The 22,872-nt window shown below is 35.9% G+C and overlaps 1 protein-coding gene across 4 annotated transcripts; it reads left to right on the forward strand.

The window, feature by feature from the left end:
• Positions 1–1,637: 1,637 nt before the first annotated feature.
• Positions 1,638–22,820, forward strand: LOC109807956 (SNF2 domain-containing protein / helicase domain-containing protein / HNH endonuclease domain-containing protein). Of its 4 annotated transcripts, none has more exons than XR_014434557.1 (25): positions 1,638–2,106; positions 2,203–2,565; positions 2,649–2,781; positions 4,542–4,714; positions 5,600–5,673; positions 5,862–5,897; positions 5,991–6,081; positions 6,624–6,683; positions 12,246–12,426; positions 12,998–13,143; positions 13,876–13,977; positions 14,560–14,670; positions 15,470–15,535; positions 15,648–15,746; positions 16,439–16,639; positions 16,770–16,895; positions 16,990–17,100; positions 17,515–17,847; positions 17,984–18,171; positions 18,246–18,348; positions 18,496–18,641; positions 18,797–18,876; positions 20,875–21,047; positions 21,225–21,298; positions 22,232–22,820. XR_014434557.1 is itself a non-coding variant. In XM_083076747.1 (24 exons), the coding sequence occupies exons 1-24, from the start codon at positions 1,792–1,794 to the stop codon at positions 22,325–22,327; spliced, it is 3,507 nt and encodes a 1,168-aa protein (XP_082932873.1). In that variant the 5' UTR covers positions 1,641–1,791; the 3' UTR covers positions 22,328–22,820. The 4 variants fall into 4 exon arrangements, 2 of the variants coding, with proteins under 2 accessions (XP_082932873.1, XP_020226303.1); XR_014434556.1 differs by lacking the exon at positions 21,225–21,298 and having other exon boundaries at positions 1,641–2,106; positions 22,232–22,442; positions 22,554–22,820; XM_083076747.1 differs by lacking the exon at positions 21,225–21,298 and having other exon boundaries at positions 1,641–2,106.
• Positions 22,821–22,872: the final 52 nt, after the last annotated feature.

Genomic DNA, 22,872 nt, shown 5'->3' on the forward strand with positions numbered 1-22,872 from the left:
GTTATTATGTCATTTTGAAATTATGCATGAGGAGTAGAATATGTCAGATAATCGAAGACACTAAGAGATTACATCATTTAGCGCTCTCGACTATCAATACCTTATATAACTAATATATCAAGTCATTTGACAAGTCTCGACGAACTAGACACTATAAGCAACCAAATGACTATTTAATACAATATGGTTAAACAAGATAACTAAGTAAAATGTAGATTTAGACATATATTACCTAATTGATAATCCTACACCAATACCTATCAGGTTAGAGTTTATCACGATTAGTATAAATAGTAACACTTATCGAAATAAAAAATAATGTTCATTTATTACTAGCATTTATTACACCAATTAAAAATCTTACTTGAGTTGGAGAAGGAAGCATACAAATACCCTTAAGCATCTACATTTAATATTAGTTATTAGTTTTAATATGAGATGTTTAAGTGTTTTTACATGTTTTAACAAAGTATATTTATTGTTATTCTATATAGTTAAAAGAAAAATTTACCCAAATTTTAAGTGGATACAACTTTATTGTTGAACATATATTCTAATAAATAAATTTTAAAAAATAAATATCAACTATTTGTTAAAGAAATACAAACAAAAATTTTATATATGTTTTTTTTTTATCTTTATATGTTATATTGTTAAATATTATGTTATTTAAATAGTGATAAATAACTAGACAATGTTAAAATTTAATAATCAACAAATATAAAATTATCATTAAGACTAAAATTCTGTATTTTAAAAAATATGAGATTAAATATCTTTATTTTAAAATAGAGGGACCAAAATTGTACATTAAAAAAAGTATAACTTAGTCATTAAATTATATATGTATCCTTATATATACACGTTATTTAACTTATTTATAAATATATATCAATAAAATATTTTAGTATAAATAAATAAATTAATATAAAAATATTAAATTTAATAATTATTTTTATTTAATAATAGATTTTTAATATAAATATATTCATTTAAAAATTGTAAAGTTAACACAAGTATTTTAGTATTATATTTATTAAGTATGATAAATAATATTTTATAAAAAGTATCAATTTATTTATTATTGACAAAAATATTTTATTAATAACAACAATTAAATAACATAATGCTTATATATTATTTTTAATATATATAATTAATGTTATATCATAGGAATATTAATTTATTTATATATTTAAAAAATATCACATTAAAATATATTCATTAAATATTATTTAATATTTATATTATATTATATATATATTATTTTGATAACTTTAAAAATCTATACATATTATAAGAAAATATAAGGATATATAATCTTTTTCTATCATTACTTTTTAGTAAATCTTTATACTTTTTAAAAATAAAAAAAAAACTTTTTTATTTTTTTTAATAATTATCCATAATTATCTAATATTTTATCTATATAATTATTAGAGTGGTGAAGTCTCTTGACCTTTAATAACTAATAAAAATTAAATTAAAAACATTTCTTTTAAAATAATTCAGAAGGAAAAAAAAAGAAATAACGGTTGACAGTTGACAGTCACGGAAATCCATGTTAGAAAGAGAATCGAACACACTCGTATGTGTTCTTTCCGTTCGGCAATCAAACAGCGCATGGATGTATACTTCCTTTCTCCCGTACCCAACAAAGCGCGTGAAGGAACGCGCCACAGCTGGCACGTGCGTAATTCAAATCTCTGAGAACTGCGCCCCTCACTCACATCACATCACTTCAAATCAAATCTCTCGCACTCCCTCTGCACTCTGCAACTGCAACAGCAAATGGAACTGAGCGAAGAACAGCTTCAACAGGTCGAAGCCAACCGCGCCGCAGCCATGGCCAAACGCAAAGCCTTTCTAGAATCCAAAGCCAAACAACAACCCCAAAGAGAAAACACCACCAACAACAACAATCCGTGGCACCTTTTCAAGTGCCAAAAGCTCCCTCTCTCCCCCAAACCCCAACCCCCAAAGTTCCTCGCTCGCCTCCAAATATGTTCCCCCGATTCCTTCTCCGTCACTCCCCTCCCTCTCCCCAACTTCCCCTTCCCCGGTCACCAACACTCCCTCGCCACGCTCACCAACATTCTCTCACACGTAACGCAACTCTTAACTCTTAACTCTTAACTTCACTCTCACACTCTTCCCTTTTGCATAACCCTAATTTCATTCATTTCCCTTTCCCTCTTTCAGGTCACGCCCTCGCATTTCACGCAGACCGCCGAGGGCGCCAAGGCCTGCGTCTTCCACCTCGCCGACTACCGCCACGTGCTCAGGCCGCTCAAGGCCGCCGCGGAGGCGCTGCAGGTTGAGGAGATTCCTTGGGCCACGTTCAACGTCGTCGAGCGCCTCTCCCACTCCTTCGCGGCGGGGCGGTGGACGCCGCTGCTGCCGGAGCACCTGCCGGAGGACGAGGTGGAGCGCCTCGTCGCCAAGCTGCCGGCGACTCTCCGCGCCGCGCTGCTCCCTTTCCAGCACGACGGGCTGAGGTTCGCGCTGCGGAGGGGCGCGCGGTGCCTCATTGCGGACGACATGGGACTCGGGAAGACGCTTCAGGTGCCGGTTGTTTTGGTTTTCTCAGCGATGTGCGATTGTGGTTGTTTTGATTGGTGGTTTTTTGTTTTTGTGTGTTTTTTTAGGGTATTGCTGTTGCCGGGTGTTTTATGGATGAGGGGCCTGTACTTGTGGTGTGTCCTGCTGTGTTGCGGTACTCGTGGGCGGAGGAATTGGAGCGCTGGCTTCCCTTCTGCTTGCCGGCGGATATCCATTTAGGTAATTTTCGTGTTTGTGTGGGGCTTGTTAATGTTGAGAGACAGCATTGGTTGGGATTGAGGGAAATGGTTGCTCTTGATAGGAAATTAGGAATATAGGATGTTTATGATGAGTGATGACAGTACAATTGATGCATTTGAAGGTTATTATGTGAATGGAAGTGTGGTTTGTGATGAGTGAATGGAAGTGTGGTTGAGAACTCTACTGTGAAAATAACTGTATGTGTATGGGGGCTTTGTTGATTGGAGGGTTAGTTACGAGTGATTTGCGGTTGTGGACAATTAGATGAGAATGAGTTAATGACCAAGTTGGGGGTGCTGCCATGTGGAAACTTTATCTGCTTAGAAGGTTTGGAGCTCTCAGGTGGGGTTAAGAATGTTTGATGATGTTATGTGGTCATGTTGATAAATCCAACTGTTTAGTGCCTTATTGCTTTACAACTTGATGTGATTGTGTTGTGCGATCAAGACCACAATTCGCTGAAAGTTAAAAATGGAATATGGGTTTGTGTTAGTAAATCACCAATTAAACAAGTGTATTGTAGAAAAAAAGGAAGAGGGAATGGGTATTAATGCCTGGTGTGAGTGCAAGCACTGTAATCACCGAAAGCAATGAGAAAAAGCATAACTACCTGTACCCATGGCAGGAGGCATGGGAATGGAATGCACATGGGAGGGTTTAGTTGGTTGGAAGAGAGGAGAAAAGGGGAGGAGGGAAAGGAAAGAGAGAGAGGAGGCAGGAAAGATCTGAGTAGAGGGAATTGCAGGTAGAGACCAAGTTCCTCAATGGCTTTGGATTATCTGTATGACTGTATTTCTTTTCCTATTTCTGTTGCTACTTTTTCTGTATATAACTAGTTATGTGTGTTACTGATACTGACATCACGCTGATATCTGTTGCAGACATAAGCTTATACATTATATGTACCATTTTCTATTGGGATCTGGTATAATTCTGAATTTCGTATCATTATGCCAAGCTAGTTCTCTCATGAGCACAACCTTCTGCTACTACCATATAAATAAAATGTTATTTTTGCTGAGCTTTGGCTGTGATAGAAGGACTTTGTGTCCACCTCTGTATGCTTCCTCCTTAAGAAATTCTATTTTAGCCAGCCCCTATGAAAGAGGAAGGTTGTATTAGGCTCTTGAGACGGCCAATGTAAAACATGATGAAACCCCAAACAACTTCTCTTATAATTAAAGACAAGAAAAATAGAGAGCGAAATCTACATGAATTTACTGAATATACCCAAGTACCCTTCAACTGAATATACCACAAACTAAACTGAATTTACTGAATAGCTTCCTCATGCTGGTAGCTTATCAGTGTGGCCTGGCTATCATGTAAGCCAATATTGGAAAGGCCATAGTGATGCCCTGCAAGAAAAAAATATTTTTCTGGTCATATTATAATTTTTTTTTTTCATAAGCTATTTTATTAAAGCTTATCTTTCTTCTAATGTTTCACATAATGTTGGCTTTGAAATTTACACTATATTGGATTTACTGTTATGCAGTGTAAACAATGCTAGAAATCAACTAAGAGTACACAAATGAAAACTTGAATATTGGATTTTTTCTTCTTCTATTTTTTATTCTTCATATATAGTAATTTTGCAGATCAAGTTCAATCCTATTAATTTGAAATTTTGGATATTATTTCCCCTTTTGTTGTATGGACTTTTTATTCATTATTTGTAGCAAAATCTTTATTTTCTTTCATTAGCTAGTTGACATTACACGTTTCTTCAAATCCAGTTTTTGGCCATCTAGACAACCCTGTATATTTAACAAGAAGTCCCAAAGTTGTGGTTATTTCTTATACCATGCTTCATCGTTTAAGGAAGAGCATGCTTGAACGAGAATGGGCTCTCCTGATTGTTGATGAATCTCATCACGTGCGATGTACTAAGAAAACAGAGCCAGGAGAGGTATGCAGTGTTTCCATTTCATTTCTCATTTTTAAAATCTAAAACTCCAAAACAAAATAATGAATGAATCCAGATTTCCTTTCTATTTACTAAAATTGATACATATACATGTGACATTTATGGAGGTAGAAAATTATCAAAGTGAGAACTATTGTTTTTTGTATGTGTAGTAGCAATGATAGAGTGAGAACTGTTATTTATGTGAGTGGCATTGTATGTATGCTAAAAGTTTGTTTATTTTTGGCTGCCCCTCCCTTGCATGTTTTCTGGATCCATCTGTGCATTTATTTTTGTAAAACAATGATTTTCCATTGCCTTTGTGTACATGAGTGGTTGGGTGGAAACTATTGATGTGCTATTCCAAGATAGATGCTTCCTGGTTCCTGCAAATGATGATGACATCATAATTGTTGTAGCTACATTTACAAACAGTTATCTCTTTTTTGTCCCTCTTTGTAATGGGCATTTACAATTTATTAAAGTGAGTGTATAACAATGCAGGGTTAATTTATAATTGCTTGCCGGTAATGAAAACCACTCAGGATTAAAGCACTCTTTAGATATTGGCATAATCACTAAAGCTTATAACTAGTTTTGGGAACTGATATAAATTTGGGTGGAGAGGAAGGAGATTTAAATAAGTGGGAACAGAGGATTTGGTTTTGGGGGGGGGGGGGGGTCTGGGAATTAAATTACAAAGAGTCGGAAATCAAATCTGGTTAGTTAATGTTCATTTTGATTTTTGAAGAACTGCTTTCAGAAGGCAGATTCATGTTCTTATTTGAGCCTTGTAATTTAATGAACTACCCTGTATCTCTGTATCTTTTATTTAGCTAAAGCCTAAAAGTTATTTATATTTTGTCATCATATATTTTGTTTTAACAGATAAAGGCTGTTCTTGATGTTGCTTCGAAAGTCAAGCGTATAATTCTGCTATCAGGGACACCTTCTCTGTCAAGGTTGTAGCATAGATCACAGCAAACCAGCTGTGTATGCAAAATTTTATTTTGATATTTTGGTTTCAACTCCATATTTCTTAACTTTCTGTTATTTGTTGTAATTTGGGTCCTCTGTTCATTTTTTTTAATTATTTTAACACTTGCGTTTTCTTATATCTTATGGTGCATTTCTACCTAGGTGCTCATAGACCGTACGACATATATAACCAGATAAATATGTTATGGCAAGTATATTCTCATTGAGCATCTTCCATATTTAAATTTTCTTTTTACGAAGCCTCTTAATTGAGTTGTCTGCAAAATGCTTCTATTTACAGGCCTGGTTTGCTGGGAAAGACTAAATACGAATTTGCAAAAACTTATTGCGATTTGAAATATATGAAAGGCATCCAAGGAAAATATTTTGCGGTAATCCTGTTATAAAAACACTTCATATCCTTTCTGTGAATGTGTGAATTTGGAATGTATGTATTTGTGTATTTGATTAATCATTATGAGTATCTTCTAGCTGTTGATTAAAAAAAGGAGTATCTTCTAGCTGCCAAGTAGTTATTTCTTACAACAAGAGCATTACCTTCTGTATGATGTATTTCAGCATGATCACCTGTGTTATTCCCATACCTTGGTTGGTAACTTGGTTGGATAATGAAAATGTTATAGAAGTGTTATGTTCTCTATATTAGAAATAAAAAAAGGGAAAGAAAAACTAATTCAAAGGTCTTAGATTGTTTAGATTCTGTGATTGGAGCATTCAATTGCTTCTTTTTCTGTTTTGACCTCTTGAAAGTGTTGTTTAATACCCATCATTGACATAAAAAAGGTTATCATCTTTATAGTCTTTAGTTACTCGTGATGAGGGAAATTGATGAAATTTATATATTTCCGGGTTGATATTTCTTTTTGGGTAGTAATTTGTTAAGAAATTGACAACTGATGGAATTGTGCTGCAGGATTATTCAAAGGGTGTGCGCTTGGAAGAGTTAAACGTGCTATTAAAGCAAACTGTTATGGTGAGATCTCATCCTTATATTAATCATCTTATAGTATTTTACTTTTCATATTTTTTTTCTTGGACTGTTGTCATCAATTACTTCTCTAGAAGCATTCTTCTGTTTTGTCATCAGCTCTTCAAATGGCTAGCCTGGCATTTTGATGCAATGAGAGCAATTTTTTCCTGAAATTTGTGCAGCAGCAGCTTACTAGACTCTGATGAAAATATGATCTGATTGTTCTTTCTTTTATTTAGCCAACCCCACGTAGCAGTATAGGGCTTGATTGTTTTAATTGAGGATGTGATTATTACTCAATGTTTATATCCTTTTTTAGTGTATAAAAAAACCCTTGGAAACATTATTATTTTTAAATAACTTTATTTTGGGTTCACAACTTCACATTAGTATTCCGAGGAGTTTATAACACTTGAATATGAATAATTTCTTATTATTAAATCTGAATAGGTACAATAAAATAAATAGGCATAAAACATAATCAATTCCTAAAGTTTAGGGATTTAGATAAAACTGACTAAAGAGAAGATAAACTAGTATATCTAAACTATATCTTATAGAACTATCTTAACACTCCCCCTCAAGCTAGAGCATATATATCATATGCATCTAGCTCGTTACATATATATGTTATCCTAGGACCTCGTAAAGATTTAGTAAAGATATCTGCAAGTTGATCCTTGGAGCAAATTGAGGAGGTCTTGATGATACCAGAGAGGATCTTTTCTCTGATGAAATGGCAGTCAACCTCTATATGCTTTGTTCTCTCATGAAATACTGGATTAGAGGAGAGGTATAAAGTTGACTGGTTATCACAAACTAGTTCCATATGACCAACCTTGCAAAACTGCAACTCTTGAATTAAGAATTTTAGCCACAAGAGCTCACATGTGGTGTGAGCCATAGCACGATATTCTGCTTCTGTACTTGATTGTGCAACAACACTTTGCTTTTTACTCTTCCATGAGACAAGATTACCACCCATGAAGACACAATAGCCTGATGTTGACCGCCTATCACTTGCATCACCTGCCCAATCTGCATCTGAATATCCAATAATGTTTGTATGTCCTCTATCATTGTAAACAAGTCCTTTTCCTGGTGATCTTTTGATGTATCTAAGGATTCGAACAACTGCAAGCCAATGACTCTCACAGGGAGAGTTAAGAAACTGACTTACAGCACTGACAGGAAAGGATATATCAGGTCTGGTCATGGTGAGATAATTCAATTTTCCCACTAATCTTCGATATCTCCTTGGGTCAGGATAAGGCTCCCCCTGATTAGGCATAAGCTTCACATTAGGATCCATGGGAGTGTCAACTGGCTTACAATTTGTAAGTCCGGTCTCTTCTAAAATATCAAGGGCATATTTTCTCTGAGAAATAGCAATACCGGACTTTGACTGAGCGACCTCAATCCCGAGGAAATAACGTAGGGGACCTAAATCCTTAGTTTGAAAGTGTTTAAATAAGTGTTGCTTCAGTGCCTTGATGCCCTCCTGATCATCACCTGTAATCACAATATCATCTACATAAACAACAAGATAGATAAATCTATGTGTCGATGAGCATCTAAAGAAGACAGAGTGGTCTGTCTCGCAGCGGATCATTCCAAATTCCTGTATAACTCTGCTAAACCGACCAAACCAAGCACGAGGTGATTGTTTGAGGCCATACAAGGACTTTTGTAATTTACATACAAGACCAGACCCCCCTTGAGCAACAAACCCAGGAGGTTGATCCATATAAATCTCCTCCTCCAAATCACCATGTAAGAAGGCATTTTTGATGTCTAATTGAAACAAAGGCCAATGCCTCATAGCAGCCATAGCTAAGAAGAGACGAACTGAGGCCATCTTCGCAACTGGAGAGAAGGTGTCGCTGTAATCCAAACCATATACTTGTGTGTATCCCTTAGCCACAAGACGAGCTTTCAATCTATCCACCTGTCCATCAGGGCCCACTTTAACATTAAATACCCACCGACAACCAACAACAGATTTTCCAGGCGGAGGTGGGACAAGTACCCAAGTGTGGTTGGAGTCTAAAGCTGTCATCTCATCAATCATTGCTTGACGCCATCCTGGATGGGTTAAGGCCTCCTGTATTGTCTTGGGAATGGTAATAGAGGAAATAGCAGAGACAAAAGCATAATAGGTAGGAGACAAACGATGATATGAAAGAAAGTTATAAATAGGATGAGGATTACAAGTAGAACGACTACCTTTATGAAGAGCAATGGGCAAGTCAACTGAGGTAGGTGGGGCCGGAGTAGGTGAGGAGACTGAAGCAGGAGTAGAATCACATGGCTCAATTGAAGAATCATTGGGAGGAACAATAGTATGTGATCGACGCTCATAGGTTATCCCAAATCGGTGTAGAGGATGGTCAGACCTTGGTAGTGCGGGAGGATCTGGTGCCTCTAAAGTAGCAGGTGTGGTAGGAGGCACACTATGATCAAAATGAGGAATAGGCAATACCTGAGAGAGGAGATCTGAGTCAACCGGAGAAACATCTGTGGCAATAAAATATGGTGTATCTTCAAAGAAAGTGACATCTGCACTGGTGTAAAATCGATGCGTAGTAAGAGAGTAACAACGGTACCCCTTTTGGACACGGGAGTATCCTAAGAAAACACATTTGATGGCCCGAGCAGACAACTTAGCACGTCCTGAGAAAAGATCATGGACAAAACAGGTACAGCCAAAGACACGAGGATGAACAGAATAAAGGGGATCCAATGGGTATAATAGGGAATGAGGTACTTGATCATTCAAGACAGACGATGGCATTCGATTTATTAAATACCCTGCAGTGAGGACAGCATCGCCCCACAACTTTGGGGGTGCATTGGCATTCAATAAAAGAGTACGAGCAGTATCCACAATATGTCTATGTTTTCGCTCAGCTACACCATTTTGTTGAGGTGTATGAGGGCAACTAGATTGATGTAGAATGCCATGGGAAGCGATAAATGATATGAAGCAATCTGAAAAATATTCTTTAGCATTATCACTTCGTAAAATCCGAATTACTTTGCCAAATTGAGTTTTGATCTCCGAATAGAAACTTAGGAAAATATTGAATAACTCAGAACGATTTTTCATTAAAAATATCCAAGTACATCTAGAAAAATCATCAATAAAGGTGACGTAATACCTATGTCCTAAAAGGGAAGGAACGCGACTAGGACTCCAAACATCAGAATGAATAACATCAAAAAGAGACATAGCTCGACTATTAATACTATTAGGAAAAGAAGCTCTAACATGCTTTCCTAATTGACACGACTCACACTCTAAGGACTCCAACCATGAGAGATGAGGTACCATTTTCTTTAATTTATTCAAGCTTGGATGACCTAGGCGACAATGAATTAAACCAGGAGACTCAATAGATGCACATATGGTAGAGGTAGAAGGCTGAAGGTAGTAGAGACCATGTGATTTAGATCCGGCTCCAATCGTCTGTCCCGTACTCCGGTCCTGTATCAAGAAAGAATCAGAAGTGAAGGTTATGACACAGTTTAGTGACCGAGTCAACTTACTTATAGAAATCAAATTAAAGGGACATCCAGGAACTAGTAAAACAGATTTTAATGGTAGTGATGGGAGAGGTGATATTTGACCAATACCAGTGGCTTGAACTTTTGACCCATCTGCAAGAGTGATATGGTGTGGAGTTCTAGGAGATGATAGGTTAGGGAAAAGGGAGACATTACCAGTTAGGTGATCAGAAGCACCGGAGTCCAAAACCCAAGGTCCAATAGACGTAGAATGAGAGAGACAGACTGTAGAATTACCAGTATGAGCAACAGTGATGGAAGAAGAGACCTGTTTAGTTGCTTTGAATTGAAGATACTCTTGGTAATCATCGGTAGATAATGTGATTGGATGATTGCCCTTCGGTTCAATCTTGAGCTCTGGAGTTGAAGTTGGAGATTGAGCCACATTAGCTGTCTTGCTCGGAAAGCCATGCAAGGAATAACACCTGTCTCGTGTATGTCCATCTCTCTGACAGTAGGTACAATGGAGGTTTCCTGTACCCCCTTTACCGCGACCACGACCTCGACTTCCACGGTCAGCTGTGCTAGAGATAAAAGCAGAAGACTCAGATTCTGTGTGAGGATCTGCCTCTGGTGAAGGGACCCGAATCAATCGATCTATGAGTTCTTCTACTGTAGGAATGACAGGATTTGTCAAGATTTGATCTCGAACAGATCCGTAATCTTTGTGGAGTCCTTGAAGGATGAACACCATAAACATATTATCAAGTTTGTTTAATATTTGTTGAGGATCATCACTAACCAACATTAGCTTGAGCTCATCAATAGTGGATTGAGCACGATTCAAATATGTCGGCAAATCATTATCAACCATACGAAGAGTTGCCAGACCATGAACAGACTCGTATATTCTTTGGATATCATTGGCATAGACATTTCGAGCCTTCTTCCAAATATCATAGCATGTATTGTACGGACGAAAATGCACCATTAATTTAGGCTCAATGGACTGCCACAATAGAGATACAAGTTGATAATCTGTCCATTGCCATTCATCTCTCACCTCTTTATCAACTTCGGACGCCCTTTTAGTAAGATGATCATAGAGACCCTGACCTAAAAACCACATTTCAACCGCAGTGGACCAATCCAAATAATTTTTACCATTAAGCTTTTCAGATGTAATAGTAGGTGATCCAGAAAAGGCAAAGGAGACCAGCCCCCTTTTGGAAGATTCAATTTTTGGGTTCTCCTTGGGAATCTCTGCCATGAGGAGAAAAAGAAGAAAAACACCAAACAATCAACCACGAACAGAAACCAAACAGCCACAGAACTCCGAGACAGCAACCAATCAACACCAAACGACCACGAAACTCCGAGGCCGCAACCAAACGACCTCCAACAGACCACCTAGAGTGTGACCCACATCCTGAAAAGGGTCAAAACGAGAAGAGGGAGGGCCGACGAGTCCAACGGAGTAAACCGCGTTGCAAACGGAGGCTGGTAGGGTGGCGCGTGAAGCCCGCGCGCCAACGAGCTTCCTCAACGAGAACCGCGCGTGGGAGCGCGTGAGGCGGCGGATGACGGCGGCTCGCGACGGAGAGGCCGATTGACGACCTCTGAGTGTGCAGGCGGTGTCAATTCCGGCAACCGCAGACAAAATTCGAAAACCCTAGAAACCCTAAATGTTGGCGGCTGGATTAGGGTTCCTGGACCAGAGTGCTCTGGTACCAACTTGAATATGAATAATTTCTTATTATTAAATCTGAATAGGTACAATAAAATAAATAGGCATAAAACATAATCAATCCCTAAAGTTTAGGGATTTAGATAAAACTGACTAAAGAGAAGATAAACTAGTATATCTAAACTATATCTTATAGAATTATCTTAACAATAACAACTACTTATTTTGAAAACAATGCTGTGCATTACTTCAATGATGATTTAGATTCAGTGATTTTTGATTTTAAATGTCCATTTGGTTTACTGACTGCATCATTTTACATTTAAATACTTAAATACTGCTGTTTACTTTGTGCCTTTTGTTTATTGTAGATAAGGCGTCTGAAGGAACATGTGTTGCTACAGTTACCTCCAAAACGTCGGCAAATTATAAGATTGTTGTTAAAGAGATCGGATATAGTTGCTGCAAAAACTGCAGTTGGGGTATTGAATATTGATGCCTCTGAAAGGGCAAGTGAAGACATGTCTTTGGAAAATTTGGATGAACCTGATGGTATTGTTAAGGAATCTTTGCCTCTAAATGTTGGATTTCTGTGTCAACTTATGTGTCACATAACAGCTTTGAGTTAATTGTTTTAATAATTAGGATAAATTGCATAAAAATATCCAGAGAAGGCAGTCTCAAAAGCTTTTGAAAATTTTAATTTCAAAAAAGACAAATTCTAGTCCTAGGCATAGATGGTTTATAATTAACTTATGATACTAAAAAGACAAATAATAATGAGGATATCCAATAGAAGCCAAAAAAGTAATAAAACAAGTCCAATTGCAGTCTTCTTGATCTTATACATCACTAACCTACTTTTGAATTGTGAAGAAATAGGAAACTAAAATAAAATTCCATATGCTTGTCAATGTTTGCTTGTACTTTCATAAAAAGTGTTGCTGTAAGTTGGTTTCTTGTGTTGTTCAAAGAAAAATGGCCATGCTACTTTCCATTCTATCGAGATAACATTTCTTTTTCTGTATGTGCATATATAGAAAAGCAGATGTGCTCTGGTTGGTTGTAATGCAGGAAGATTATTATAGAAGTTTCTTCATTCATCTCTTCTACCTTTTGTCAGGAAAGCTTTCTTATCAGGAACTTGGAATTGCAAAGCTTTCTGGTTTTCGTGAATGGCTTGCCCTCCATCCAATCATTGAAGGATCAGAGAATGCTTCAAAAATGATAATTTTTGCTCATCACCACAAAGTTCTTGATGGAGTACAGGTTGGAAGCTGTTGCTTGCTGAAAATCCCTTTGGCTGCATGTAAAATAGTGGAGTGATGTCAGTGACTCAATGTTCTCCTTTTGATTTTTCTAGTTTGCTTTGGGCTGGCTACCATGATATATCAAATTTAGGTAGTGTTTGGTCCAACTTTTTTTGGGTTTTTCGTCTTCTCAAAAAGAGAAGATGGGTCAAACACATTTTCTTAAAAGTTCTTAAATTAAGCAGCTTATTTTTTTTAAAAAGGAAAAAAGTATCTTTTTGAAAGAATTGGGTGGAGGAACTTTTTAAAAAAGTCTAATTTCTCATCTCTCTCTTTCCCCTTGTCTCTCCTCTCTCGCCGGTCTCTTTCAGGTCATCTGTTTTAAGTTAAAAGAAATGAAAGCTATCAAAAAGCTTCTAGTTTACTTCTAAAACTATAATTTTAAACTAGTAACTATAAAGCAAACAAAAAGTTGGACCAAATATAACCATAGTAAATCACGCTCTTAGTCTACCTTCATGAAGGAAATCAGAAGTACTGTTACTTTTATAATCACTTTGACTGTCCGTGACCCTCTTTTAGTGACTGAAACATGTTTTCCTTCTGATGTCTTCTTCAATATCCATTTGTTCGATTGGCTATCATCATACTTTTTGTTGATGATGACCCTCTGATTATTTGATAACTATGATGTCCCACGCACATTTATATCTAGTTTCTGATATAAAGTTTCTCTTTCTGACCCATTCAGGAGTTTATATGTGAGAAAGGGACAAGTTTTGTGCGAATTGATGGAAATACTCTTGCCAGAGACAGGCAATCAGCAGTAGTTTCATTTCGGTCATCACCAGAGGTATCATAACCTTTGCATATTTCTCCTCAATATATCGTGAGAATTTTCTGTTCTCTCTCTCTCTCTTATTTATTTATTTATTTTTTTCTCTCGTTATTTACGGCCTTTCTATTTCTATAAGTTTATTGTATTGGGAATAATAATGTGTTTCTTTTCAATGCTTTATTTCTCCTATCACACAAATAAAATCTTCAAAATACATTTCCGTTGATCAGGCTCCATTGATTATCATTGTTCTATTTGCCAAATTGATGTGATTTTTTTTTTTTATTTAGTTGTGGATACACACGGACTTCACATATTTATTAAACAACTTAACATGTCACATTCAATTCCAAAAATAAGAACCACTTACTAAAAGAACAATATGCTATGAACGGTAAAAATAAGAACTAAATGATTCCTAAAATAACCATCTTGAGCATTTGTGTTACCATCAAACTATATACCATTGAGTGCCCTACTTTTGTATGCACTTTACATGCAAAATGTGTTCTGTGTCATCTGTATCATTTAATCAAGGTTGAACTATGCCTTTTCATTTTGGTTTACTTAGACTAATGAGTTTCATTTTTATGTCAGGTTAAAATTGCGATAATAGGCATTCTAGCAGCTGGATTTGGACTTGATTTCTCAACTGCGCAAGATGTTGTGTTCTTGGAGCTACCACAGTGCCCAACTCTCATGCTCCAGGTTCTGTTTTATTGTATATTACTTCATTAATAAATTTTTATTTATAACTATTGTTGGTTTGTAGAATTGGTATCATATGCCAGTGACTTGTGTTTTTCTCTTCGTGTGCCAATTGATTATGAAAAACATTCATTTGATTTCAAACAATATGTGCAAATGAAGTATCAATACAATTGTGAAAGGTACTGCAGAAAATGAGAAAATTGCATATCCCTAAGTGCATAGAACTAATTAGTGTAGCAAAAGGAATAAAGTAGTTTTATTTCTGTGTGATTAACAATAATAATGAAGCTGTCTGTATTTTGTCAATACCATACATGGAATGTCTATCAATTTGGCACTGTATATATTTGAATGGCAACAGGACTGTGGGGAGTACGGACTCATCTAAAGATGACCGTCTTTAAAGGAACAAAAAAAATGGACACTTAGGTGCATCTGTATTCTGTATAAGATAGTTGATAATATTTTATTGCAAAATTGGAACAGGGCTGAATTCATTTAAAATAACATGAGGCACACTAAGCCAATAGATGTCATGGAACTTATATTCATCTTCTAACAATAATTATGCCATGTATTACACTTGCTGCAGTCTTTTTAACCACCAAATTGATGCAGGGTTGATAATTAACACCTATCAGATGACACATGTAACACATATTTTAATTATGGAATCACATACATTTTGTTCAATCTATTCTTGTTGTATATGATGCCTCCATCATATGATGAACTGTAACATGTGGGATTTTCCTGATATTGTATCTTATGTAAATAATATTTTTATGTTTTGAAGGCCGAGGATAGAGCTCATCGTCGGGGACAAACAAATGCAGTTAATGTATACATATTCTGTGCGAAGGTGATTTAGGTTCTCATACATTCTGAAAGTTTGGGATTAGGGTTTGTTGTGAGTCTTCTGTTATGCCTAATGCTTCTCACAAGTTGCATTTGTTGGTATAATCCATCTGCAGGATACCTTGGATGAATCACACTGGAAAAACTTGAACAAAAGTTTGCAACGTGTTTCATGTACAACTGATGGAAAATATGATGCGAAGAAAGAGATAGAGGTATCATGTTTCTGTTTTTCAATGCTTTTATTAGCTAGTCACTGTTAGTTGTTATAGTGAAGTTTAATTTCATATTGAAAAGCACAAATATTTGAAAATTTTCTTTATACTAGTTGGCTATTTTAAGTTGTACATTAGTATGTTATGATTTATGAGTCTACCCATTTACTTCAATTTCAAATAACTTCAAATTTAAAACATTTGATTTGATTACATATTTGTAACACAAATTTTTAAGCATTTACTTTGTTCCTGGTTGTAACGCTTCTCATACTCATACAATGTGTACTTTTTATGCTCAATGAAATGCAAATGAATACTCTGTACAACTTGGGCAATAAATAAATGGATTGGAGGCTTATGGGATGCTGATGAATTCCTTTTCCAACTTGTGAGATGAACAAAACATATTGATGCTCTTTTCAAGTAATAACATTGTCATAAGTTTACTAAGTTCAATTTTACTTTTCATCCATATAGATGAAGTTCTTTGACCTGATTTCAATACTGTGCAAGTTTTTTCCTGTGAAATGTCCAGAGTTTTAGCTTCTGATAACCTATATATATATATATGATAAGAGACACTTCCGTTGCCACTATTATGAAACAAATGATTGATATTTTGTGATGTGTTAGAATTTTTTTCCTCCCTTGTATAACATCAGCGTCCTTTTGGGGACATTTGGTGGCAGGTTGAAGGTATTTCTTATTTAGACTCATCTTTGAAAATTGATAATTGTGAAGAGCAATCCTCTTGCAAAGATGCATTAGGTGAAACACAATTGGCTACGCAACCTTCTGAAGTAAATCCAAATGAATCAGAAGCAAATCAAAATGATAAAACTGATGAGGGGACTTGTGTTAATAACTCAACTCAGAGTTCTAATATTATGGTAATTCTTGAAGTTTAAACTTTAAATTGCTTTGCCTCACTTTAGCATGTTATTTGGTTGCCTTTGTTTATTTGCGTATTACTTACTCTTTTATTTATTTTTAATTATTATAATTTTTTTGGTAGAATAGGTTGATAATGTCTCCTGCCAAGATTTAGGCAAGGCTTCAGGTCTGGATGGAACTTGTGGTGTTGATGTTTTTGATGCTGTGGAGGGCTTTCAGAAGTGTTTTGAGGACAAAGAACAAGTAATAGGGGTGCATTTTTCTGTTTTTTGCAGCTTTCTAATGTAAAGAAGGACTATACTTTATTCGTGTCTGTGCCTGAGTGCTTAATGGTCTTATTTTTCAGTTGAAGGATATGAAATCAGTTTCAACAACAGAAGCAGATGACGACCAGTCTGTTCATCCAGTTGAAACCGATGGACATTGTTCTAATCAAGTTGATTTTCTGCGATTTGAGGTGAAATTTGTTTTTAAAAGTTGTTGATTGATGTTAGAATGAGTCAGTCCATTGTACAAGAAAATTGACTTCAATTTAGTCTTTGATTCATTAGTTAGCACTCTACATAAGTGAAGCAAAGTTCATGAAACAAATTTATGCTTATTTGTTTTCTGAAATTGTTGTCAAGTGTCAACCATTTAATGTGACTTTTGACCTTTATGATGTTTTTAAGCCTGTTTTAGAAGGAATAGGTGAGCTTCAACTTCCTGGTTGTAGTGTGGGGTTTATGCTTTTCATGGTATATTTTGGGTTAGTGCAGAATGTATACATCTTCAACTGTAAGTGCAGTTAACCTTGGTGCTATGCACAGAGGTTGGATCGTTCAATTGATCATTCTTATGAATATAGGAATAACATTTACTTGCTCTTCAGGTGAGCCCATACACCGGAAGGATCCACTTGTATACTTGCATTTTGGGTACTGATGAAAGACCACAACCACTTCATGAAAATTTTCGACCAGAGGAACTTGAGTTATTAAGTTCTGTTGCTGATGATGAGAAACAGGCACATGATGAGAATCAGAAAATAGAGTCTGTATCTGTCAAGGAAAATCCTGCTTATAGGTCGACTCTTCTGGCTTTTGCGGAGGAGTGGAAGAATTTGAGGTCAATTGAACGCAGGAAGTTACTTGGAAAACCATTACAACTTCCTTTGGCTGTTGAATTATGCTACTTGAGTGAAAGCAATAACCACAACAACAAGGTGAGCACTGTGAAATTAAACTCTGTTTCAATGGATGTGATTATTTTTCTCAAAGATAATCCAACCTTGCTACTGTTTTTTGCTTCTCTAGTTCTTTGGATGCATATATAATGTAACAGAAGTCTATGATTGACAGGGTTTATTAAATGGTGGAAGTAGAAGACGCAAGACACCCTTAATGGAGATTAGCTGTCCTTTACCATCAGATGCTGTTTGGAGAAAGGTTTATCTTCGAAATGGCATCAGTAAAAAGGAAAAAGAATACACTCAAGGCTGGAGTCTGACCGATGAGCCACTCTGTAAGCTTTGTCAAAAGCAGTGCTTGTAAGTCCTATACCAATTATATATTGCTTTTATCTTTTATATCAGTGTTTACTTATTAGTAACTTTACTTTCAGGGAAAACAATGCTAGGACACCTGAATATTTTGAAGATCTTTTTTGTAGCCTTGTCTGCTACGAGGAGTATCGAATGAGAACTAGCAACAGATATCTTCGTGAGGTCAGAACATTGATCATATTCATTCAAATTAAGATGTGGTTGACTAATTTTTCTTTGTTGTTTAGATGTTCTACCTTAGGAACAGAATTGTGTAGCTTTGTCATGTCTCTGAGCTAGCAACTAATGTACTTGAGTTGAGATCTTCAGGAACTTTTCAAAATTGAACATGGTGTATGCACAAATTGCCAATTGGACTGTCATAAGCTTGTTGAGTATATAAGACCTTTGTCATTGGAAAGGCGGCGAGAGTACATAGAGAAAGTAGCACCCAATGTTGCTAAACGAAAGAGCATGTAAGTCAATGAAAGTGAAATATTTTAGGTCAATTCTCTGATGTTATGAAATAATATTTTAGGGTTGTTAAAATGCTTGGTATACAGAAGAGTGTCAATAAACTTGCTTTACCTTGCACGAACAGTCTTCTGAAACACCAGTTGACAATCTGCAGGCTTGAGAAGCTTCTCAATGAACCAACAGAGGGCAACGCGTGGCATGCTGACCATATTGTTCCAGTATATCAAGGAGGAGGTAGAATTTATTTCAAAGTTTAATCCTACTTTCTTTAGGAAGAGTGATGATATCAATTTCTAGTTATAGTGACCTGTTTTTCCAAGAAATGACTATTAGATTGTGTTTCAGACTTAAACATCTTTTTGCAAATATAATTTTGGAAGCGATCAAAGTGTTAAATACTTTGGTACACTTTTGATGGTTTTAGTTGGCTCAATGGAAATGTCAAATATAGAATATTGATGCATGTGAAACATCCATGTTATGTGCTGATACCTATGAATAGATATTATTTGTATTGAATTATCTAAATATCAAGAGAACAGCATGTAACCATATAATTCAAATAGTGTAGTAGTTTTCAACAATGGCCACCTCAGCCACAATAAACCCATTTATACTCGTGAAATAACATTCTTTAGGGGTTATTTGGGGTAAAATTGTGATTTCACCCCTATTTTTTTCATGCATTTTTTCTTCAGAAACATAATATGATTTGAAACCCTTCTTCCATGACCATTCACACAAAAAGTTACCTTTGTTTTGACCTCTGCTCCTTCACACTTTACATGACTTCTTTTACTTGTGTTTTTTCTTTAGAGTTTAGATTTCCTGGTTCACATTCTGCTAATTTTTATCTAATAGTCTTTTTCTATTGATTCCATCATCTTTCATTTTTTGACTTCATTACTATGTTTCTACTGCTCCTAGATTGATGGTGACTGTGTGTGAAAACTGTTCTGTGACTTATTATTTATTATGAATCTCTTTTTTGTTTTTTGTTTTTTTAGTATTGATGTGTAGTCTAAATTATTAGTTTGTATTATAATATTTAAATTATTAAAATAGTGGCCATCCCACTAGCGTTTTCAGAAGTGTCAGCTATGCTGCCATTTGGGATTGATAACTATGTATTTAACTACAATTTCATGATGAAATTCATAGAACTTGCATTGTGGATAACTCGTTAGGTCCAGGCATTTGTAAGGACCATGTCGGTGGATAGTTTATGCTAGAAGAGAAACTGTGAGGTGGGCTAGAATAATGAGAAATCGTGTGAGGAAATGGAGAAAGTAAATTCACTTGGGAACATGAGCAAGAATAATAAGATACCATTGAAGCAAGTATACTGATTACCCTTTCCAGTTTCCACTACTAACTATCTGGGTTCTAAATGGCTTGAAGTGTACGGGTGTCGGGTGTGCATCCAGTATTAAAAGATGCTTAATAATAAGATTGGGTCTGGAAGTTGATCAAGAGTTTCCTTTTCTGGAGAATATTACTGTGAGTCTTTGTTCCTACAGCTCTAACTAACCACAGGCTGGATTTGAGCTTGGCTCTCAAACAGTCCACCACAAGCCTATTTCATGCTAACACATCGGATTGGACTCTAATCAGCAGAATTTACAGAGCTAGGGGCCAAATGGGTCCATCAAGTGTCAACCCCAATCTGTGCACCTGACCAAAGGAGCTATATTAGCATGATTCAGCATCTCCTATATTTGTAAATTTAAAAGCCTGGCTTTTTGTGTGTTCCATCAGGTTCCTTTTTTTAACTGGATAACAATAGTTTTTGAATATTGAGTGACCTTGTAATATATCTTGCTCGGATGGAATTGATTGTGCTGTCATTTTATCATTATGATTTTCTATTTCTTCTTATTGATACCAGAAGAACCCTTAAATGGTGGTTGAACTGATCCAGATGCATTTTAATATTCTGCCAAAGACTGAGTCATTTCAGTTTCTTAAAATTTTCTTCCAACTTTACTTTTGGCTAATTTATTATTGTATTTCTTGTCTTGTTCTGTATATTTTTCAATTGAGCTGTGTATCCACGTCTCTCCCTCCATAGCTATTCCCTTTCTGTGCAGAGTTGTATTATAGCTTTGAGTTTATATCTTGTGTAATTTTTGACGGAGATACTTTTCTGTCTAACCATAATTTCCTCTATTTTACAGAAATAATGGATTTTGGCTGAGTTTATTTTCATACCTTATTTAATTATTTCTATAGGTGAATGCAAACTGGAGAATTTGAGGACTCTCTGTGTGGCTTGCCATTATGATGTTACTGCAGCACAATGTGCTGAACGGCGCATAGCAAGAGCAAAGGCCAGGAAACAACTAAAAGCGTTAATGAATAGCATGAAAAATGATATTAAGAGTGCTGCTAGCTCTAAAATTAAGGTATGTTGCAAGCCTAATTCCCTCTTTGGCTGATGCATAGATATGTATTCCCGGTGGTAGTATGTATGCCAGTCAGTCTGAGATGTATTAATGCCGGTATTTGTATGACAACTTATCTCAGGTGTTCATTTCCATTTAGGTAAGGATAAGACTTACTTTTTTGGATTTTAACAACAGGTGTGTCAACTGCAGCTTTAAGTTGAACATAACCTTATCAATATTATGGTGAAAACCTGTACCAACTGTAACAGGTGAATTTTCCAATTATCAAGATTGCTAATTTTCCATCTCTTTTGGCATGCATGTGCATGGGCAAAAGGTGTTGCAAATCAGCCAATACTAGTTGAATTTCGAATGATGAATGGATCTCTTTTCTTTCATCGTAAAAGTGAGAAAAACAATTGTCTGTCTGACATGAAATTCTAAAGAAACAGTATTATTCCTGAGAGTATTAATTAAACCCAATGGACTGTATGATAGTAGCCATTCAAATCTTTAGGGTGCATTTGGTTTGTAGAAATATTTTGTTTAATATAAAAATGCAAAATTATTTAAAGATTTGTATAAAAAAAATGGTGCATTTGGCAAAGTAAAAACAAGGTACCATTTTTATAATTATTTGTGAAAACAAAAAATGTTTTCATAGATCAAAGGAGCCCTTAGTTGGCCAGTATAGGTTCAGCCGGAAATTTCTATGCTGGGATTTAAGTGGTTTGTTGCTTTTCATTTAGGTGCAGTGTGTCGGTTGGAATTGTCAATCAGTAAGACAAGTCTGCGTGCATTAAATAATTATACTTGTTGGCCTGATATTCAATTCTTAATATTTGATATATGTGAAGATAATAAACTTCAGATTAGTTATTTTGATGTGTTCTAATATTGGTTACTCACTCAGCTATTCTGTATTGAGTTTGTTTCCCAGGATTCTTCTGTATTGGTACCATGCTTGTTATGTTCCATTTTCTTGTTGGCTGCATTCGGCATTAACTTCCAAAATATTTCTTTACATCCTTTACAGTCAAGGATATTACTATACTAAATAGCACCTGATAGTAATTTCCTAGGTTGCTTTGGTTATATTTACACACGCAAGTAAAACCATTAACAAGATAACCCTTGATATTAGAGATCCAAAGTTGATGAGTTATGAGTTTTATTCACATAACTTCATGAATCAAATTCAGGACTGTAGGCGTCTCGAGGACAAAGAAGGGAATATGCCTGAGGATGAGCTTTTAGTCGAGGTTCCTGGCAGTGCCTATTCTTTAGCAGACAGCTAAGCAAGTGGAGATGCAGCTAGGAAGGGATTATGAACAGTTTTTGTAAGAAGAAAAGTAAAATTTTGCAGCCACAGTGGTGGCAACCACATCAGTGCTCCGGAAGAGGTCGACCATGGTAAGGAAGGAGAACTTGCATCGTAGTGTCCAGTCTTTGGCTGCACACCCTACCAATTATGTTCTTCGTAGAAATTCTTTTGAACAGAGATTTTTGTGGTGTCTTGTCCAGTTGAAAAGCAAGCAGCAGTCAACATGTATACTTTTTCTTCTCAAGTATAAGATAATTTTGGCAGTGTAGTGACACAGTTTGGATCCATCCATTTGTAACCTCCACGCTCCACCCATCATTGATTATTGATTGGCATTGTATTCCAACCAATTATTTTCGAGCCATTGTTTTGTAAATAATGTAAGCAATGGTTGTTGAATTTAACTACAAGACTCTTTTGTCATGGTTCTTGTTTAGAGGAATATTGCCCTGCATGGTTTGAGATAATGATTTTTCTACTAGTATAATTAATCATAATGATATTATTATTAACTTAATT

Source organism: Cajanus cajan, chromosome 6 (genome assembly GCF_000230855.2).
Source record: "Cajanus cajan strain Asha chromosome 6, NIPB_CcT2T_4, whole genome shotgun sequence".
Classification (NCBI taxonomy): domain Eukaryota; kingdom Viridiplantae; phylum Streptophyta; class Magnoliopsida; order Fabales; family Fabaceae; genus Cajanus; species Cajanus cajan.

What these genes read in the sequence shown, in the direction of transcription:
- LOC109807956 (XM_083076747.1), top strand. Translation starts at nt 1,792, where the DNA reads ATGGAACTGAGCGAAGAACAGCTTCAACAGGTCGAAGCCAACCGCGCC. An exon ending in TCCAAGGAAAATATTTTGCG is followed by an intron (nt 6,082 to 6,623) that starts GTAATCCTGTTA and finishes ATTGTGCTGCAG; the next exon opens with GATTATTCAAAGGGTGTGCG. An exon ending in TCCAGTATATCAAGGAGGAG is followed by an intron (nt 18,877 to 20,874) that starts GTAGAATTTATT and finishes TTATTTCTATAG; the next exon opens with GTGAATGCAAACTGGAGAAT.